Source organism: Lytechinus pictus, chromosome 6, assembly GCF_037042905.1.
Source record: "Lytechinus pictus isolate F3 Inbred chromosome 6, Lp3.0, whole genome shotgun sequence".
In the NCBI taxonomy this organism is placed as follows: Eukaryota; Metazoa; Echinodermata; class Echinoidea; order Temnopleuroida; family Toxopneustidae; genus Lytechinus; species Lytechinus pictus.
The window spans coordinates 22,365,766-22,387,965 of record NC_087250.1 but is presented as its reverse complement, the minus strand read 5'-3'; the positions used below and the strand labels follow the sequence as shown (position 1 = coordinate 22,387,965).

The 22,200-nt window shown below is 37.2% G+C and overlaps 1 protein-coding gene across 2 annotated transcripts in view; it reads right to left on the bottom strand.

The window, feature by feature from the left end:
* The window catches only part of LOC129263112 (MAM and LDL-receptor class A domain-containing protein 1-like), a 158,035-nt gene that overhangs the window by 134,041 nt on the left and 1,794 nt on the right, over positions 1 to 22,200 (bottom strand). For both annotated transcript variants that reach the window (XM_064101201.1, XM_064101202.1), the window contains exons 4-27: positions 21,340 to 21,480; positions 20,443 to 20,702; positions 19,627 to 19,711; positions 18,163 to 18,309; positions 17,433 to 17,590; positions 16,392 to 16,584; positions 15,349 to 15,486; positions 14,234 to 14,505; positions 13,020 to 13,104; positions 12,628 to 12,801; positions 10,914 to 11,182; positions 10,429 to 10,519; positions 9,955 to 10,092; positions 9,496 to 9,761; positions 8,792 to 8,882; positions 7,940 to 8,080; positions 6,892 to 7,011; positions 6,141 to 6,362; positions 5,458 to 5,601; positions 4,712 to 4,986; positions 3,266 to 3,350; positions 2,849 to 2,995; positions 1,636 to 1,790; positions 554 to 749 (exon numbers count right to left, since the gene is read on the bottom strand). In XM_064101201.1, the coding sequence (XP_063957271.1) occupies positions 554 to 749; positions 1,636 to 1,790; positions 2,849 to 2,995; positions 3,266 to 3,350; positions 4,712 to 4,986; positions 5,458 to 5,601; positions 6,141 to 6,362; positions 6,892 to 7,011; positions 7,940 to 8,080; positions 8,792 to 8,882; positions 9,496 to 9,761; positions 9,955 to 10,092; positions 10,429 to 10,519; positions 10,914 to 11,182; positions 12,628 to 12,801; positions 13,020 to 13,104; positions 14,234 to 14,505; positions 15,349 to 15,486; positions 16,392 to 16,584; positions 17,433 to 17,590; positions 18,163 to 18,309; positions 19,627 to 19,711; positions 20,443 to 20,702; positions 21,340 to 21,480 (3,993 nt within the window). The remainder of the gene's footprint in view (positions 1 to 553; positions 750 to 1,635; positions 1,791 to 2,848; positions 2,996 to 3,265; positions 3,351 to 4,711; positions 4,987 to 5,457; positions 5,602 to 6,140; positions 6,363 to 6,891; positions 7,012 to 7,939; positions 8,081 to 8,791; positions 8,883 to 9,495; positions 9,762 to 9,954; positions 10,093 to 10,428; positions 10,520 to 10,913; positions 11,183 to 12,627; positions 12,802 to 13,019; positions 13,105 to 14,233; positions 14,506 to 15,348; positions 15,487 to 16,391; positions 16,585 to 17,432; positions 17,591 to 18,162; positions 18,310 to 19,626; positions 19,712 to 20,442; positions 20,703 to 21,339; positions 21,481 to 22,200) is intronic.

Below are 22,200 nucleotides of genomic sequence, written 5' to 3'. Positions count from 1 at the left end.
GAAAATTCACTGTGCTTCTTTTTGTTTACCAAGGACATTGTGCAAATTTCCGGTAGAAAAATTATGACATTGATGGATTTCCATAGAGTTGCGATTGATTGGATCAATCGTAACTCTTTGTAAGACGGGACCCAGATGATGAGAGATTAAAATCTTGCTGGTTACTAGATTTTTTGGACTAATCATATAAATCGATCAAGGCAATCTTAGTTACTTGATTGAAAGCCATAAATTGTATTTTAACAATATAATGGAATGGTTTTAGGAGTGATTATCTCATTATCAAGAACAAATTCGAGGACATAATTCACCTAAAGCTGGTTTGGAATCCATGCTCTCTCAATGCACTTTGATCTATGATTTCAAGAAACATTTTTTTTTCTTCAATTTTTTGTCTGCATCTAAATACATTCCTTATGTACATTATGAGATGAATCAGATGATAATTAAGAAATAGATACTACTACTTCTACTCCTACTACAATTTGAAATGATAATACTACCGATTTAAATAATAATGATAATTATAAAAAGAATTATGACAATGTCTTACACAATCCTCCACAGCTTCCTTGGATCATTTTGACGTCATCGATGGCAATATCCCCTTCTTCTCCCTGACCGACCACGCCCTCGAAGACGATCTCGTAGCCGTTGGATGTTACCTCGAAGGCGGTACTATACCACTGGTTGCCTTGGTTACCAGATAATGACATCACAAGTGTGGTAGACGCATCTGCATTTTGGGTCTGCAACGAAGGAAAAAATGATATCCAAGTTCTATACGTAGGATATGCTATTAAAGTTTCAACCAGTTTCGTATGTAGCGTATTCAGTCATATGATATTTAAGAAAGTGAAATATCACCTGGCATTATGTTTTGATTTCAATTCCCTTTTTTTTATACTAATATGCATACCTGAACTTTCTGGAAGGAACTTAAGCATTTTAAATATACTTTTAAGTACATGAAAAACTGCAAAAATCCTTTCTTAGATGGAGGTGACTAAGATGCTAAAGAATTTTGCAAAGACCACTCAGAATCTTTTTCTTATCTTTTCTTATGGGAGGAGGGGGAGATTGGAGTAGGGAGAGGGTGGGTTTGTAGGATAGAGGTAGAGGTGTGTGTGTGTATGTGTGAGACAGAGAGGGGGCTGGGATTGGCTGGAAAGAACACAGTATACCACAGTGTGCACTGCAGTGTGCCAACTGTGGGAAATTCTCGCAATACTGTTAAATTTGATCATTTTAACAGTAGCATAGCGCACAGTATGAACACACTGTAAACACTCGCATTGTTGAAGTATGCAGTGTGAAATTATCTCCATAGTGTTAAATTAAAGCAATTAACAGTGTAATCACATATTCATCTAGTCCACTATATGAACAGTGTGAAAACACCGCAAACACACTGTGAACATATAATCAAAACACTGTGTGTTGCTGTGGACATTCTAAACACACTGTGGCACTGTGGACTTTTCAGCCGCAGTGAGACTTCCCTGGTGGGGCTCATGAAAGAAGTAGGTCTAAGAAATAGATAATTGGCTTCTCATAAGTGTTACATTATTAATATTCATATCATTATTATTATCATAATCATTATTCAGTATAGATTATTATGTTCTGACTTACAAGTATGTTGAGACTGCCAATGTCTTGGCCATACATATGGAAAGACAGACTCCAACAGATTGCTGAGGTACTCTCCATCGAAATATGTGGGCCAATCAGACGAGCCACAGCCCCAGGGGAGTTCGGCTGAGATGCCTCGATGTACATATAGTGGCCTTTAAGAACAAAAGAAAAATGAAAGAAAAAGGTGCATACGATTCAATTCCTTGTGATTGTGATCACAATTGCACTTTTGCAGTATGTTAAGAAATTTATTTTTGGCCCCACACTGCCAACTTTTTCTTAAATAATTCTGTTTTTATTAAAAAAAATCAAGAAAATCAAAATATTTACAAGAAGTATTGCACGATTAAAGTACAAAATCAAGGAAACAAGAAAAAAATAAAACATTGCAGAACAAAGACTAAAAAACTTTGTCACTCAAGGGTGAATTCCTTATTGGATTTAAGCCCTAAAGGAATACACTTCCCTTTCTTTAGTGTGCAAATAACATAACATTTTGGGGGCCCTAATACATAAAAGTGCTGCAAATTAAAACCCAACCCAAAGAAATTGAAAAAGTCTGAAATACCCGTTTTGATTGGTTAAGCATGACTGTTTGTTTGATTTCAAAGGACCCCATTACACACTTTCATCATGTTGTCCTGTGACATAATACAAATTGTATTTACATTTTAAACTTAGTTCTTATAAAATTCAAATCATAGATAGATGCCAATAGGTACTGAATGGCCCTAGCTATTTAAACTAAACTTGGCAATTCATCTTCAATAATTTTTACAGAAAAAAAAATCAACACTTGTTCAAAGCACAGGGGTCCGAGAGCACACTCCCTGAGCAACTGACCACATTGGAGAGTCTCCCTTTATGCTACAGTCATAGCTATTTTAAAGATGGTTCCCTCGGTCAAACAAGTGCAATGAGCCCAAAACTGTGACCTACACATGTACAACTGTGTACCAGTATCTCTCTGTGATCGGACATGAAAATGAGAAATAGAGGGGAGGAGAAAGGCGGAATATTCCGACTTTTTTCTGATACATAGAAAACGGCAAACGTGGGAAAAAAAAAGAAATAAGATAGATGACGGGGGGGGGGGGGGACCCGGAATTCTGTGTAAAAACAGAAAAGTGGCATCCCTGTAAATAACTTGGATAGTCTGGACTCAGTTTCGCTTGTGACTGTTCTAGTGGTGCTCCTTCACACTTCTTACCAAAGGCTGTCCCGTACGTGACGTCAGCAGATGGTCCAGTGAGTGGCGTGGAAGTGTCACCTGACCCATAGGTCCAATCAAAATTGTCGGTCGCGTCTTGCTGGTAGCCGCAGATAAGAGAGTTCTCAAAGTTGCAAGTTGGTGTGGCTACGTACATGGCAAATCAAAAATAAATAAAAGATTTGGACAATCAATTTTAAACATCTTCTTAATTCTGCAGTTATCACTTTTCCTAAATATCTACAGACAGAAAATAATGAACAAACTATAGGCAGATAGGCTCACAATCAAAAGTCAAATACCTTACTTCGTGAAAAATATTGACTGATCTTTGTAGAAATTAAATTGAATATGAAGTTAACGGTTCTGAAATAATAATTGTTTTTTCAAGTAATCATAACATTTTCGTTTCCTCACCAGCGCAGTCTCCAGGATAAATATGGATATCATCAATGGCTATATCTCCCGTGAATGAAGCTCCAACGTATGCTTGGAATATTATCTGAAAAAAATAAAAAAATAAAAAAGATCAATCTAAGATGCTTGATAGAACTGCCCTGTACCAAACACGATCAGCCGGCATAATTGGGTGCGATGATGACGTTTAGATCACACAGTGCATCAGATATTGCATTCTATTTTATAAAACTGGGACGATGGCACCTGATGATGATATTACTTTTGTGTCGGCAGTTTGTCACTGTTCCACGTTGTGGTCACACTGTGTCACATAGTGTGAAACACAGTGTGTTCACATTGCGTTTACAATATGTGTTCATACTATGGATAATATTGTGAAATAACCTTCACACTGTTAAGTTTGAGCATTTCAACAGTGTGAATCACATATTCACACAATCGACGAGTGAACATGTTGTGAACAGTCACTGTTGAGACGTCCACAGTGTAAGAATATCTTTACACTGTTAAGTTTGAGCATTGTAACAGTGTGAATCATATTGTCTTATAGTACCCGATGTAAACACACTGTGAACACTCACATCGACGAGGGGTCCAGTCATTGACAGTGTTAAATTATCTTTACACTGATATGTCCGTATTCTGAAGTCAGGTTTTAACTTAGACCATGATCTAACTCTGTGCTAAAATTATGGGAAGCCAACAGTGTCAAAATTTGTATTTAGTTGTATGTTTCCTATGTTTACTGTGCTCTTTCCTGATTCATTGATGGTAAAGACAATCATCTATTTATACTTCCTAGACAATTATGAATGATTTTAGAGCCAAATGAGCTGTAATATTGTTAACGATTAATGTAACAATTGGCTATCCATACTTAAACCACAACTTTAAACCTGAATTAAGCTAAGCCCGGCTACAGAATACGGGCCATAGAATTCAGCATTGTTACACTGTAAATCATATCTTCACATCACATAGTACACTATGTGAGAATATTGCAAAAACTCACACTAGTTATATCAAGGTGTCCACATTAGCTTTCTATTTTACATTTGAACACCGTAGTGGTGTGGACAAAATCTTCACAAAGTACACTTGTCTGAAATGTCTTCTACACTGTTACAATGTTCAGCATTTTTAAAGTGGGAATTCTTATAGTCCACTATGTGAATACACTGTGAACACTTTGTGTTCACATACAGTGTGCACACTGTGAATACACTATATACACATTGTTAACACACTGTTAAAATACAGTGAACAGACTGTGACCACACTGTAAACACTCGGTAAACACACTGTGAGCACACTGTGAATACACTCGGAACACACTGCGAACACACTCGGAACGCACTGTGAACCTCTGGTGAATAAACTCTCATGCACTGTGAACGCAATGTGTGACACAGTGTTCTATCCAGCATGGATAGGACAGCTTACCTGGAACGCAACCGGTTCAGCTACGGCTACGGATCCGGAGTACCATAAGTCACCTTTCTCCCCTTGATCGCTCCATACCAACCTACCAACATACCCTGGAGCAGAGTTGTTCCTTCTCGTGAAGATGTTGAGAGTTTCGATTGTAGGCCCGAACATGTGGTACCAAAACGTTAGACACTGTCGGGAGGTGGTGGGGATAAGGGTGCTCATGAACCGGGCCTCATCTCCGGGGATCCGGGGGCTGGATGTCTCGATGAAGACGTAGTATCCAGTTGCTGTCAAAGAAGTGAGATAAATAAAGAAAAAAGAAAAGCACAATTACATTGAATAAGGTATTGCTCGAGATCATAATCTTTCATATGAAATAGAAAACAGAATTATTTATGGAGTTGCATTGGGATATTGGATGGATATTGACAAAAATATGCTAATACATTGATTCCTAAATGGGGTTTATTACAACTCTATATCTTAATGGTAAGATTCATCAGTAATCAATGGATATATAATTTTCATATTAGAAAACGCAAATACTGTATTAGGAATGGATCTTACAAATTAATCTATAGTCTGAGATTAAATCCAAATATATTCTCCAACTACAATATTACAATAAGGAACAATATAAATGTTACACCCCCAGTTACAGCAATCGACCACTGGAATGCAAGGCATCTTGATACTAATTCTGTTTCTTAACTTTGTAGACCCAAATTATGTTCTTTCAGGTGATTGGCATGTCATACCAGTTCCTGTGGTGTGGTCTATAGACGGCCCTGTATCAAGTGACGTCGTAGCTCCGCTTTGTCTTGTCCAATCAAAGGTGTCATCTTGCGCCTGCGTATAGCCGCACCAATCAGACTCGAAATCACAGTCCCATTCAGACGTTTCTGTGTATGTGATAATAATGAAAAAGAAAGCCCGTAAAACTATATTTTATTAGCATTTAGGGCATATTATTAATTTGTAGCTTCATTTCAAATCCTGACTCACTAGGCTCAAGTCCTTATTTATCATTGGATAGTTCAGTTTATTGATAAAACAGAGGCAGGGGCGATCATCCCCAATACTTTCATTAGGGGCGATCGCCCCCTGCCTCCAAAGATATCGATTTGCACCCAAACAATTTTGACAACTTAAAAACATCCTCAATAATATGCCATGCAAACATATATTTTAAAAAGCATTGAAAAGCCATATAAAACCATTAAACTTGGCATTACCATACTATTGAACATGTACAATAGATTTTTTTTTTCAAATCTGTTGTAAAAAATTGTATTTTCTAAAACTTTCCCCTCCCCCATCTGAAACATGAATTGACGTCCTGCATGTTGTCCCCCTTAAAAATATTGGGCTCATGCTCAAGCTTTTTGCAGAAAAAATATGAAGGAAAAGAATAAAAATATTGATTGTAGAATGATTATACCATTACAGAGTCCATCTAAGCTTATGAACGTATCATCGATTGCTATGTCTCCTGTGTAGTTGGCTCCGTATGTCGCCTCAATAGCGATCTGGTAAGAATTAAAGTTGGATGTTGACACTTGACCTTGGATCCAACGGTCTCCATGGTTACCAGTTTGGCTCCACACGAGCGCCATGTTTCCATTGACCGCATCGATAAGGTAAACGTTGAGGTCGCCAACACCTATGATAAAGGTGATTATCAGTGGGTGAAAAATACAATGATGGACACAAAAATATCATCAGTGATTTGTTATAAAGATATATTTAATCCATCAATGGGGAGAGAACAAGAACGTGGGGGGATTAAATTTTGTTGTCAGCTGAAATAAGTGACAAAACAAAGTGCTACGCAACTGTAGATTTCAAACAAACTGTGATTGGTATTTGAATTTTTTTTTAAAATCGAAATGGCAAATGTATAAAAAAAACCATGATGGATTGCAAAAAGAAGTCGCCCCAAGCTCAATTAGTAAAACACAAACATTTCCTCTCATGCAATGCCCTGTGAACAAGCAACAAATTGAATAGTTTTTTATAATCTCTCGCATGGGTTTAGACATATAGGACTATATAAAACTTTTCTTCTCATTTTCATGCAAATTATTGTTTAGGTATCACAACTTAACTTATCCTTATCGCAAACATAAAAAGTGTGACTAGAAAATGACATGAAAGCTAATCAAATTCGATTTTAAGGAATATGTGCATACCTGCCCCATACATGTGATACCAAAAGGTAAAACAGCCATCAGAGGGCGGGCTATATTCACTCAACAGCCATGCCTTGTCACCTATCACAAGCGTGCTTGTTTCAATGAACACGTAGTGGCCTGAAAAAGGGGAGAAGAAGAAGTGTTATTTCGTGATAAACAGGATACTTTTTATTCCTTTTATTAGCTCCATGGCAATGCACTGGCATATGCTACAGTACAGATGGTACAATAATTTGTATACAGGAGATAAATTCACTGGCATACAGGAGGGGGGGGGGGTTGAAAAAAGGGAACAAATTAACAAAAAGGAAACTGAAAAAGGTGAAAGATGAGATCATTCTCTGAAAAATATGCTAAAACATCTTCCAAATCAGATTTTGGTATTGAGATGGTCAAGGATTATTCGTTCGCTTGCGGCTTAAAAAATTGACCCATACGTCATATCTCAAAAGTTTGGGCTCATCGTTCCATTATAAATGTTAATTTATCTTTTTAAACCCTTTTACTGGCATTTTAATGTTTGTTTCTTTTCTCACTAATAGTTTTCTTTGACTGGATTTGTCGAACCTGTCAAATAAAACCGGTTTAATTCCCATCACGACAACTTTGCTCTTCAGCGAGGTATAAAGCATTACATTGCTATATTATAGGCGTCAAAATTAATTCTGCAGTACTGACACCAAGGTTTGGAGTCATATTTGATTGAAAGAGGGCACATATTCAATGAAAAACAATCATTTGGACTGTCTAATGAAAAAATACTGGTTTAAAAAGGGAAATTCAACTTGTGTTGGTTCAATTAATGGGCAAAGAAAATATTTTGAACGAAATAGACAGCACAAATATATTCCATGGAGACGCAAGTATATGTTCTGGGATCCGCCATGTTATCAATCTAGAATGAGGTAAAAATCACATATATGTATATATATACATATATACTGCCTTTAATTGGGTTTACAAATATTGGAGACTGGTGTGGAAATATATTGGAATAATAGAATTTAGTAGTCAATGGGTTGAAAAAAAGGTCATGAATCTTTACCATTTGGTGAAGAAAGGGTGTGGTCTTTGCTCGGACCGGTGGTGACGCTGGGTGTGGCTCCAGAGCTCAGTGTCCAGTCAAAGTTATCACCCGTTTGTGTGTTGGTCCAGTAACAGTAGTCGGTTTCAAAGTTACAAAAACCTGGAAAGGAATAGGACAGAATCAAATTCAACTTAGATTCATGTGCAGTGTCAGACACTGCAATTTCTTGAACCGCGACGCTCTTCTCCCATGGGCTGCTGTACAGCAATATCCAGGGGTGGGGCACATCCTCCGGGATTGAATCCCATTTTATGAACTATAATTGTAATTAAATAACTTGGTCAGTTTGATGAGAAGTGTCATACATACCTTCAATAATAAATGAAATAATTTCACCATTAATATACTCATATTTTTATCTTTTTCTGTACTCGCATTCATTTACAAAAATAGCCCCATAAAGAATACCACATTTCAAATGATTTAAACATGATTTCCTACAGCTTTATGTTTTAGTTGGTCAATGGCAAGGCGATAAAGAGGAGAAACAAGGTGAAATAGTGTGTATTAGATTTATTCCTTTTGACATCGTTCGTATATACTGGGTTATGCAATAACGGATAGCTTTAAAGACCGAGATCAATTTGCCACAGTCATGGCAGTGTTGGTATAATATAATACTCACTGTAATTATTTTGCACTAATTGAATAAATACACTCATCATCTCTGGAATAATGAGGGAAATTCCCCCAAAGATATTGCTTATGTGATTATTATATACAAAGCGAACCAATTGAAACCTATTTGTATCAAATTTGAGACCTATGTATGCACGGTGAGCTACTATCATTGTGAGGTCAGAGTCATACCTGCTGGTGCGCATGCTCCATATTCAAATGTGAGGTCATCAACTGCGATATCATGAGATGTTGTTACACCTAGCACAGCCTGGAGGACAACCTTTACAGATAATAAATAGTGGAAGATAATCATTAACAATGAGTGTTTGATGCCCAAAAATCGTAAAATAGCCTTGAAAACGGACACACCCAAGCTTTTCTATGTGCACTCTTGAGAGTAAAATCGCATGAATGAACGGTTTCTTTCTAGCTTTCCTCACTGTAATAAGTGAATGCCTGCAGAAAAGCTTAAATGTCAATTTTTAGGCTATTTTAAAAATAGCCTTACTTTAAAGCATGATCATTGCCAACTAATCATAAATAACTGTATGTTGAATTAATTCTGGGGGATAATAACGAAAATTATTCTTTTGACATCATTTTACTTTTCTATAATATCATTCCATCCTTACACAAAATATGTGGGGACATGAATATATTTATTCGGTGAAGAAGAAGAGTAATTATTTGTACCGGCATTGCTACGCTAAATGAATCATCATAAAGGCCTATAGAATTTAAACTTTTTTACTATATTACTGGCAAAGGGGATTTTGTTAGCACAATGTTTAGACCTTAAGGCTCATAATTATCAGCAATTTCTGGCATTTCACATGTATAGACACTAAAGATTATAATCAAAATAGTTATGAAGTCGACCAAACTACTCTCACCTGAAAAGTTGCATTTGATTTCAAAGTCACACTCGCGAATTGCCACACAGCCGAGGTCACCCCAACCGTCGACTGCCAATAGGGGCCGATGAGGGCGCCATTCACAGACTCCCATACAGCTAGAAAACCTGCATCCGGGTCATTGTGTAAGTGATACCAGAACGTCATGCAATCGCCTTCTTCTGTTGCATCATAAGATGGACTGTAAAGCAGGGCTTGATCGCCGACAGAATTTTGTGACGTTGCATTTGTGAGAAGGAGATGACCTTGAAAAAAAAATCCATGTTCGAAATTGAAATGTGAAACAGGATACTCCAACAATTCATTTTACCTTTTCTTTATTATAATTAATATTATTAATTATCAATGATATTTTTATCATTACTATCATTGTTATATTGTTTTATTAATATTATTAGAAGTAGTCGTACCATATTATTATTTGAGAATGCTATTTACCTGTTGGAGTGCCAGTAGTGTGGTCATTATTTAATGAATCACAAGCGACCTCAGAGGCTTGTACCCTAACCCAGTCAAAGTCATCAAGAACAGTCTCCTGCCTCCAGCCACAGTCACTAGCCTCTAAATCACAAGTTCCTACAAATACAATGTGAGAAAATTAAAGAAATAACAATAATAATATGAATAGGCATTTAGATTGCGCCATCTATCTAGAAATAATCTCTTCCGAGGCGGATTGTTACTATTATTATTAATACTACAGCTTTAGATTTAGTAGAAAGGAAGAATAGAATAAGACAAAGAAGAAGAGGATGAAGGAGAGTAATTAGGAAAAAAAGATAACTAGAAGGTGCATACTGGTATTGCCATAATATGAAGACTGATTTAAAGTGATATGCAGGTTTTTTTTTCAAAGACCGTACATTTTCCACATAAAGTAAATGTGAAGTAGAAACAGAACAGACGACTTACTCGAGGGTGGACATACTCCGTTATGGTATGTGACGTCATCAATGGCTATGTCACTCTCAAAAGATGATCCGATGATACCTTCAAAGACAATCTGCAATGAGTTAACATAATGTTAATTGGTAGTGTGTTGGTCCAAAGTGGTGACACAACATTTGCTCCTCCGACAATTGTTCCGGGCTCAATTACGTCTAAGATGTTGGGTTAGGGTTAGGGTGCAATAGGGTGTTATGTTCGGCTTAGGATAGGGTATTGTGTTAAACGCAGGGTTGAAATTAGTCATTCAATTAGTGTATGGAATTTAGAGCCGAGCAATTGTCGCCAGAGCAAATGTCATCAAACCATCTAAAGCAATCTTGTACAATAATAAAGTTCAACTCAAAATTTAACAAGCATGTATACCACTATCGGCATTCTGGAGAAAACATGTTGGTTTTTTAAATTACAATATATTGCCAACTAGCTTTTGCAGTTAGTTCTATACTCACCTTAAAGTTGTTTCCGTTGGAGTCAATACTCGTTGAAGAGAGGTGCCAGGTGTTTCCATAATCCCTCTGTCCCTTGGTGAAGATCGTGGTTTCTGAACCTGATTCCTCAAGGATTTTGACGTTGAGGGTGCCAATGGTACCACCGTACATGTGGTAGTAGAACTCCAGGCAACCGCCTCCAGAAGTGGTTCCATTCTGAAGAGCGGAAACCAATCTGGCAGTTTCTCCCGGTAGACGTGGGCTAGAGCTTTCGGTGTAGACATAAAACCCTGTAAAATGGAGGTACATGACATGATTATTCTTGTGTAGGTTCTTATAAACTTGAACTGTTCAATGCCATTTTTATTTGTGGCAGATATCCAGGAAGGATCTTTTTAAGTTACCCTACATAAAGATTGAAGAAGATTCTTGGTAATATAAGGCACTGTCTTTGTAGTTTGAAATATAATGTACATACTGCAGAAAATGTGCAAATTTATTTACACAGGTTAGAGGGCAAGCGTTTGTGCCTTCCAGTGATCTTTCTCAAACCATGTGGTGAGGTAAATATTTTTACTTAGTAGATTCCCCAAACTATGACTGTCATCAGTTGTAAAATCAGTTCTAACATAACATAGATCACATCAAAACCCTGAAGCAATGATAGACAGGATATACACTGTAACAGTTTTGACCAATCAGTGATTAGAGAAGTATGGGGTAGATTATTGAAAATTTCAAAATTATGTGTAGAAGTTTGGTGAACCTCATGAAGTTCTACCAGATGGATTAAAAAAATCAAAATCTGTCAACAATTAAAGAAGAAGAAGCATTTTATGTGAATTTTTAAAAATACACATAAATTAGCATATTTAATGAGTTTCAAAATTCTGTGGAGCAGTTTTGAATCCCCCACCCAATGCTATCTTTTAAAGCAAACAGAATCAGACTTAAAATGATGAAGAAGCATTTTGAAATTCAGTCAACAAATAAAGAGGCATTTTCTGTGATTTATGAATTTTGCATAAATTAGCATAAATAATTTTCTACTCCAAATTTCAAAATTCTGTGTAGAAGTTTGGTGAACCTTATGAAGCTATGTCAGATGGAACAAAAAAATCAAAATTGGTCAACAAATAAAGAAGAAGCATTTCATGTGAATTTTTTAAAATATGCATAAATTAGCATATTTAATGAGTTTCAAAATTCTGTGTGGAAGTTTTGAATCCCCCGCCTAGTGCTATCATATAAAGCAAACAGAATTGAAATCGGACTTGAAATGGCAAAGAAGAAGCATTTTGAAATTGTGGACGGACGACATACAACAGACGACAGACGCCACGGCATAAGCTCATCTGGCCCTTCGGGCCGGATGAGCTAAAAACGAGTTGGTTTGTGTATTTTTTCTTATTAAGTACATTAAATACAGGTGGCAGAAAGCATAAAATTACCATCTGGTAGATGGTGTAGTATGAATTGGGCCTAGTACGTATTTATGAACGGAAGAAGGTTGAGTTTCTTCAATAGAGGTTGGGTTCTGTTAAGAATCATGTAACCTGGTAAAACTCCAGTTTGCTTCATTGAAAACCTTAAAAACCTGACGTAGGCAGGCCTAAGTGATGATCTGAGTTTGGTTGAATTCGCAGTGTGTGTCAGGCAATAAGTGTTTTTGTAAATCGCGTAAGATGCAATATCAACCACGGTTCGTGACTTTGCTAGAACAGCTGAAACATACCTGAGCCAGATGTATGATCATTGGTAGGACCGGTATTAGTAGACGTGGTAGCTCCCTGTATCCTTAACCAGTCAAAATCATCTGCAATGTCCTGGTCATATGAACAAAGGTCGCTGTCAAAATCACAGGAGGCAGAACCAGTGATAGTGTTTGGCTCAGCGTATGTCGGTAGGACTGAAACGTGGGGTGAAAAATGAGAATCATCATTTAAATCACTTATATTTGATTGTTATGTCCTTGGTTTTAAAATAAATTAAAAACTTCCATAAATTTAACCATGTAAGATTTGTTTACATATCGTTATCATGAACCGACATATCGTTATTTTGTCATTTCTCAACGGTCCTTGTGTGCATACAATAAATAAATCAAAGTAAAACAAAGATACTTACTATCACACGCCCCCTCTGTGATATCGATATCATCAATCGCGGTGTCACCGTATGGTATCGACGTCAAAATGGCGGCAATGTAAATCTAAGTAGAAACATAAAATGAAAAGATATGTCATGAAGATATTAGCCCCAATCTCCGATTGTGATGAAGTGTTCACCTCTGCTTCTCTTGCTTTTTTTTATTCAAATTACTACTTTGGGTCGAATTTCTCTTTACTAGTGGCGAGGAGAGAGAAAGAGTCGAGATAGTGTTATACAAGGTTTCCAATTTCATGTTAAGTATGGCCCGTACTCTGAAGTCAGCTTTAACTTAGACCACAGTCTTTGCTAAAATCGTGGGGAGCCAAAAATTATGTTTATATTGTATATTTGTTTTGTTTACTATTTTGTTTCCTTTTGCTTTCATAATGAAGCACAATACATCAAAATACTGCAGTTATCATTCCAAGACAATAATGGACAATTTGAGTGTTAAATGAGTTAATAAATTGGGTGTGAACTAAAAGGGATTTGTACCCCAATTGGCTTTCCATAGTTAAACCACAATTTTAAACCAGAGTTTAATTGAAACCCAAGTTCAGAATATGGGCCTATATCTTCACACTGTGGAAGACAAATGTAAAATCTCCATCAGTGTAATTGAGCATTTTATTTGTGTGAATCACATTATCACACAGTCCATTATGAAAACACACTGTGAACACTGCCACTGTTGAGGTGTCCACAGTTTGGAATTATATTCACACTGTTAAATCTCAGCATTTGAACAGTGTGAATCACATTATACACTATGCGAACACTCTCACTGTGACCACACAGTAAGAGAACTATGAATACAATGTGAACACACTGCATTCACTGTGGACACACACTGTACACATTGAGAATACACTGTGAACACACACACTCTGGGGTCACTATGACTACACTGTGCACACACTGTGATGACTATGGATACACTGTAATAACTGTGAATACATTTACTGTGAGGACACTATGAATACACTGTAATCACTGTGAATACATGTACTGTGATGACACTATGAATACACTGTAATCACTGTGAACTCACTGTAAATAAACTGAAAATACACTGTGAGGATGAATACACTGTAATGCACTGTGAACTTACTGTAAATACACTGTGAGGACACTATAAATTCATTGTAATCATTGTGAACACACTGTCATGATCACACTCTGCTACCTACCTCATTCACAACATCAAAATCCACAGTGACCTGGCCATAAAGCCATGTTAACTGGTCCGGGTTCTGCTCCCCAGCGAGTAACCACATAACATCTCGTATCAGGCTCCCTGTCCCTGTGGACGAGTACACCACCAGCTCGCCGATGTTCACTCCGAACATGTGGTACCAGAATCCGAGGCAGCGCTGACCGGTGAGACTCGGCGTGCCAAGGAAGAGTAAGGCTTGCTCTCCGGCGATACGAGGCGAAGAAGTTTCAACAAACATGTAATGTCCTAGGGTAATATAAATCAATGTTATAAAAATACTCTATTATATAAAAGCTTACATCCTTACGGATTACTATATACAGTAAAACACTCAAAAGGATGAATTCCAAATCACGATGGTCTATAACGCGAATAGGGTATGTAATTTGCACCGACTGCGACAGCCTGTACCAAACACAGGATAATATCAGAACACAGGTGATTGCAGCAGCTCTCTCCCTAAGTCAAGCCAATGAGAATGAGACCCCCGTGCAGAATGTTGACTTCGCTGAGCACTTGATCACATGTTGATTGCTGTTTTTTGTGGTAGGCCCAGTACGGGAATAGAGTGTAAACACACACACAAAAAACCTTCACAAACATTAATCTAATCTGTAGAGCGGGCTTATCTGGGAAATCTGCATCAAATTAACGTTTGGAGTGTCCTCGCGGCCTGCCCTTTAATCCTCGTTTACGGATCGGGAGTACTTCCTTTAACAGGACAATTTTCGCGGATGCTGTCCACTCTTCAATGACAGTGACCATTCCCGGGTTAAATTTCCATTTTATTTAGTGCAGTCAGCTCCGATTCAAATCCGTATGGGTAATACTCATATTCTGGGGGATGAGACGAAAAAAGAGAATCCCATACCCAAAGTGCAGCTAGGTCCCAATTTGAAAGCAGTATATTTACGTGAAAACTCAGGCAATATGTCTCCTCTGATGAATTGACAATTGGCCTCAATCCCTCAATCATGCACCTCTTCTTCTTAAACGGGAAGACACATTATTGTAATCCCTATTATTCAATATAGAAAAATATATCCCTCTCACAAAGTCAATAGTGAAATATATAAATTGTAATCCTACCTGATGAAGTTCCCAGGGTGTGATCAACATTCGGTCCTGTACCAGTGCTCGGGGTAGTGCTCTGATAGAGTAGCCAGTCAAAGTTATCAGAATCAATGTTTTGCCACATACACATTCCACTTTCAAAGTCACAGGAACCTGTGTGAACAATGTCAAGAATATAAACACAATAAATACGACATGTTTGAAATTGTATTACACGAACTGAATCATTGTTTTTTTTTACAATGTTAGCTTATCATGAATTGCAAAACGATTTGTGGAAATGAATGCAAACAATTATGTTGCACTTTAATTTGGAACTTCTCATAACAATATTTCAATTTCTGCACTTCAGAAAACATTATACGGGCGCACAGTGTGTTCACAGTGTGGAACACAATGTGAAATCATCTTCATACTCTTACATTTGAGTATTTATAGAATTTACATGGATCACATATTCACGTAGTCCGCATTGTGAAACATACTGTGACCACTCACACTTTCGAAGTGTCCACCGTATTGAAATATCTTCACATTGTTGAATTTGTCCAAATATATCTGCTCATGGTCCTAAGCATGAACACACTGTGAACACACCTTGTGATACTTTGTCCTTTCCAGGGAAATAATCAGGCATTAAGTTGTATGCATTTGTGTTTAAAATTTGTATAATACAGTTAGGTCACTAAGTTGTTTGGTAGCGTTACATTCACACCATGCAAAGCGACTCGAGGGGAGCTTTCCATGAAATGACTTGTCGGACTTTTTACCATACATGTCTTCCGACAGTTAACATAGTAACAGTGCTTCTCAGCCAATCAAATTCAATGAAAGTTGTCAGATCTGACAACTTGTCAGACAAATGACGTTGAGACGCTCCCAAGGCCGACCAAACTATATATATATATATATATATATATATATATATATATATATATATATATGCTATTTTTAAATGACATTACCATCGGTTGGTTTGGGGTCGTTTCATTGTGTCACTATAGCATGAGATATTTCTTCTGTTAAATCATCGATTTTTCAGATTTGTTTGATCTTACCGAGAGCGCTACATGGCCCGAGCTTATAATCGACATCATCGATCGCCAAGTCTCCCCGTGGACCAGACCCGACCACGCCCTCGAACACCAAACGATAGACGGCCGAGCTTGAGACATTGACACTGGCAAAGAACCATGTATCACCGAGGTCCGTTCCTGATTGATTCCAGAGTGGGGTTATGTCTCCTTCAAGCTAGAGAACGGAGAATAAATAAAAATATTTACGAGTGACTTTTTACTCCATTTTCTTAGGTTAACTTTCTGAATGAAGAAGTAACTTAGATTTTCACAAAAGCTAAATTTTCATTCTATTGTCACTCTCCCTTCGGAGTAAAGGTCAGGAATAACTTATTTGAATTGATCATCAAATTATTTCTAGCACGTCTAGTGTTCCATGCTATTGAAGTTTTAGGAAACGTTGTCATTGATCAATTGATCTTTCAATATTTCTAAAATTTCTTTATCCTTCGTTCATCATCAACTTCTTCATAAGTAAACCATCTTATACGTAATCGAATTACTCTTTGTAAGCAATAGATTCTTATTTCTTCATTCGTGGATGACAATGCATTTTATTTCATGTTTTCATATATAACAATCCTGGTATAATGATACATTTTTACTAAACACGGAAAATAAATCCCGGGAAGATGATATTAGGTAACCAATCAAAGAATTCTATGTATCATGGTGTTTGACGTGCCATGACTGAATACTCTCCAGTGAAATGACTTTATAACATAAACAACAATTATACTCATATCAAAGTTTCCACTATGCACATTAGGGTGATGAGTGCTATAATAAGAAACCGAGGGGCTGATGTTAGTTAGCATCCCATGTATTAAAACAAAAATCAGCGTCCCGAAGTACAGTCACCATACGAACTTTTAAAGAGTTGAAATTACCACTTAATGTTTAAGATTTTAACTTCACCATTACTGTATAGAGAGCTTATAGAGACTTCTTATAAAGTAAGGGTTAAGCGCTAGACAAGCAAGTCTAATTTTAATTCAGCAGTTAATTGAAGGTTGGACCTACCATGACGTTGATGGCGCCCATCTGATCCCCGAACATGTGATAGTAGAAGGTCCAGCATATATCATCATCACCGGCATCAGCCGGGTCAAAGTACGGTGTCAAGAGGGTTGCTTTCTCCCCCGGCTGCTTGGCTCCGGCATTGATGTACATGTAATGACCTGGGAGACCGTAACACAGATATCTAAGATAAATCTTGATTAAAATCCAATTGGATTTAACCCATTTGATACTAGACTTTTTGAGAATAAACCCACTGATGTACATACAGACAAACTGAATATAAACCCATTAGCATAAGGAAGTCTAGTCAAATTGTCATAAAGAGGTCTGGGCCCTGTCCTTGAGGAGTTACAATTGATCCAATCAATTACATCTATGGAAAGCTAGCAACGCAAAAATATAAAATTCTTGTTTGTTCAATTGTATTGATTGATTGATTGATTGATTTTATTTGTCAGGTAACTATGAACAAGTACAAGAAAATATGAACAGAAGTGTATATCTTGACAAATATTCATTGCTGTCTTCACAATTTAGTGTGCCTCGCCTTTTTAATGGAAAATTATGACATTGATGGATTTCCATACAGTGACATCTAGCGGATCAGTCACAACTCTTTGTAAGACAGGACTTTATTATGGTCATTATCATATGACACTTTATTATCAGTAAACGCCAGAATACTATTCAGACATTACGTTGGTATTATCATGAAAATAGTTGAGCTCACCCGAAGCTGTTCCGGTGGAAGCATCTATCGACGGACCAGTATAAAGAGTAGGCGTGGCGCCAGCATTCCATGACCAATCAAAATCGTCCGAATTGCCTTGGGAATAACCACAGATTGCAGCATCCTCGAATGAACAGCTAAGGAATCCTGAGAAACAGACGGAAAAAAGTGTTTAAAAAAATGTTCCAGTATCGAAGGGATTTCATTTCTTAAAAAGAAATATGAAGTACATCATACATGAAATAAAGACTAACCTGTATTTGTAGAGGTCTGTAGACCGATCATGAACTACTCTTTATACTAAATATTATTATACTATTATCTATTCTTCTCTACTGCCACCCCTCCCACCAGAAATACCACAACCACCACTTGCTTACTAGTCATATACGTTTATCATAATCGTAAGAGATGCACTCTTAAACTTTTGTTCAAATGCAAACCAAGTTAGTGCCTCAATCAAGGGAATTGGAGACTTGCTGAGCTACAGATGAAAGCAAATCAACAATGTATGTAAAAAGGTGTATGCCAGCCTAAGTATGCTAAGAAGGGTTAGGCCTTATGTTGACCAAAATACCCTCAACACTCTATACCTATGTTTAGTCCAATCACACCTCGATTATTGCTGTGAAATCTGGTGGGTTGCGTTTCAATATGCACACAGATCGTATAATCAAACTTAAAAAAGAGCGGCTAGATTAATCCTAAAATGTAATTTTTATACCCCCTCAAAAGAAATGTTTCGTGAACTCCAATGGCTCCCCTTCAACGATCGCGTTACCTATTTCAAGTGTATTTTTATGTATAGATGTATCAATGGTCTGTCATCGGAATTCTATCGTAATGTGTTTACTTTTGCAAGTGATTCTCATTGTTTTAACACTAGATATGCAGCAAAAGATAATTTGATCACCCCAAAAACTCATACCGAAATGTTTAAACACTCTTTATCTTACTCAGCGATTTTACTTTGGAACAACTTGCCATTTAATTTGAAACAGTCAAAATCTCTTTCAATCTTTAAACAGAAACTGAAAGTGCATCTTTTTAAATTTTAAATTTTATTATTGCCTTTTAATTTGAAATCAACTTTTCTATGTCTATCTAATTTATTTTATCTATATGTATTGCTTTGTATGTAATTTGTTAATTAGTATCATGTTTTTAAAGATGCCGTATGCTTGCTACTCTGTTTTCTGTTATGATATGAGTTAAGTTATTTAGAATATTTCTGTGTATATTTCATATGTATTTAAATGTTTTTATACTTGTTTTTATCATGTATTCCAGGGCCCCACGGGAGACCAGTTTATTGCTGAGTGGGCTACCCTGGTTAAATACATTGAAATAAATAAATAAATAAACTCTGAATTCGCATTTAACCAAGGGACTTTCATTTGATTTTGGGATTTACGCTTGACTCGCAATTGAATATAAGTTTCTGGCAATTTCATATGTCATTACCTTTGCATTTTCCTGTTGAAACATCGATGTCATCAAGAGCAATATCACTATCGAAATTTGGACCAGTGATACCTTCAAATACGACCTAAAAATAAAACAATATCAAAATTAGTTTCAAGTTATTTTTCAGCTGCAAAGCTGTAATTTAAATGGTGATTTATTTACAAGTGTATGGTATGGGCATTCATCTCCGTGTATCATTATTGCCACCAATGAGGGAAAGACTTCATAATTGTCACAATAGACAAGGTGAATTTGCCAGTATATGGTTGAAAAAAAAATCACTCCATATTGACAATTCATGATATAGGCTGAGTAAATTTTTCTCGTTTAGCTTGAAAGGTGGCAAAACATTTGTTCTTATAGCTTTTTTTTCGAACCGGGTATATATGTATATATATATATATATATATATATATAAAAATATGCGTGAAGTTGTGTTACTATAAGCGTTTTGCTCCACAGGGGCAAGAATATATTGCGCCGCTTCCAAAAGTGTTTAACGCTGATTGAAATTCGTAGATTCGTTTGCTGGAAATAAAATGAATACAGTGTCCATCACCGTGTTCACAGTATCTTCACAGTGTGGAACAAAAGGTGAAATCACATCCTCTCCTAAATTTTAGCATTTTAACAGTGTGAATAACATTTTCACAGTGTGAAGTCATTGTGATCGCTGTGCCCTATGTGTGAAAGTACTTCTGCACGTTCTGACAGTGGGAAGAAAATCACAATTTCACAATGTGAACACACCGTGAGGCACTGTATTCTTTCAAGAATGGAGGTTTTCTGAATCAAACGGGTAACAAAATCTACCTTGAAATCAGCAGTAGGGATTATCTCGATCTGGGCCTGATACCAGAGCCTCGCCAGGGCCCCACTGTGGGTCCACAAGACCTGGCCCAGCGTGGTCCCAACCTTGGAATAGACATTGAGGGTCCCCATGTCTTGTCCCCACATATGGTACCAGAAGTCAAGACATAACTGCCCGGACGTCGCGGGGATGAGTTCAGACTCGAGTCTGGCTATGTTATTGAAAAAGCCAGAGGCTTCGGTATAGATGTAGTATCCTGTCGCTGATTGAAAAAAAGAATAATTGGTTTATGTTAGAAAATGCGAGATTATCTCTGGGGTAGTAATGAAGAAAGAAGGTTATTGTAGTCGGGTGGGGCAGACTTAGCTGAGTGCGTTTATTCAATAGACGCAACGACTTGATTAAGAACAAATCAGAAACTTCTATCAGGGGAGTTCGACGCCAATCATTCCATTAAAGACACTGAATGATAATGAATAGCAGAAAAACAACACCCCTGTATTACCGTAAATCTTCTAGACCAGAATAGGATTGGAAAACTTTGAGAAACTTCCAAGAATACTTTCTATTGAAGCAAGCATAGGCTGTACAGAAGGGTCAGTAATAAAATAATTGTTTTAGTTTTTTAAACATTCATGGAATGTGTTTTTGTATGCCATATTCACTTTTTTTTTTAAATAAAAAGATTTCCACTTCGATCAAAGAGGCGTAATATTTCACTTCCTGCCACCCTTTTCCTATCTGTAATTAACCTAGGTAAATTATTTCCCCAAAGCTAACGTAGAGGACCTGACTCCTAAATTCCCTTACCCAGTGCTGCCCCCTTATCTCTCTTCATATCAATATAACCTGTTCATTCTATGCATGGTGAATCAATGTGCGAACTGGGTTCTTCGTACCTGTGCCTTTGGTGTGGTCATTCTCCGGACCTGTGTACGTAGAGGTCGTGCTACCAGCAAGTCTTGTCCATTCAATATCGTCATCAACAGCTTGGGTGAATGTACAGAAATCCGAGTCGAAGTCACAACTGAAGATTGGAGCTAGTAAACCAAAGTATAATTATGAATGTAGAATCTTGGAGATAAAACTGTGTATTTCAAATTATTGAAAAATGTAAATCAACAATGAATCTACAGGTAAATTTTCCCCTTGGTATGGCATAGTTCAGTATGCCCCAGTGTGTATATCGCGTGATCAGTGTGTATTTTAATTGTGTTTACAGTGTGTCACAAAATGTATCCATAGTGTGTTCTAAGTATGTAACAAAAGTAAGTCCACAGTCGGTTCACAATGTGCTCACAGTCTATCCCACTGCGTGCTCACAATGTATTCCACAGTGTGTTCTCAGTATGCCCCAATAATTAGTCAATAGTCTGTTCACAATGTGTTCAAGGTATATTTCACGACGTGGCCACAGTGTGTCCAAACTGTGTTCACAGTGTCATCCACAGTGTGTTCACCGTCTGCCCTCAGTATACGGTGTGTTCAGAATGTGTCCCACAGTGTGTTTCACAACATGTTCACATTATATTCTCAGTGTGTTCCAACAGTGTGTTCACAATTTCACAGTATAAATTCAGTGCAATCACTATATGGGTGGGTGCGTCGTGGTCTAGTGGTTCTGACTCTCGCCTTTGAAACAGAGGGTCGTGGGTTCGAATCATAGCCATGGCGTGTTTTCCTTCAGAAATATATCCACACTGTGCTGCACTCGACCCAGGTGGGGTGAATGGGTACCCGGCAGGAGTAATTCCTTGCAT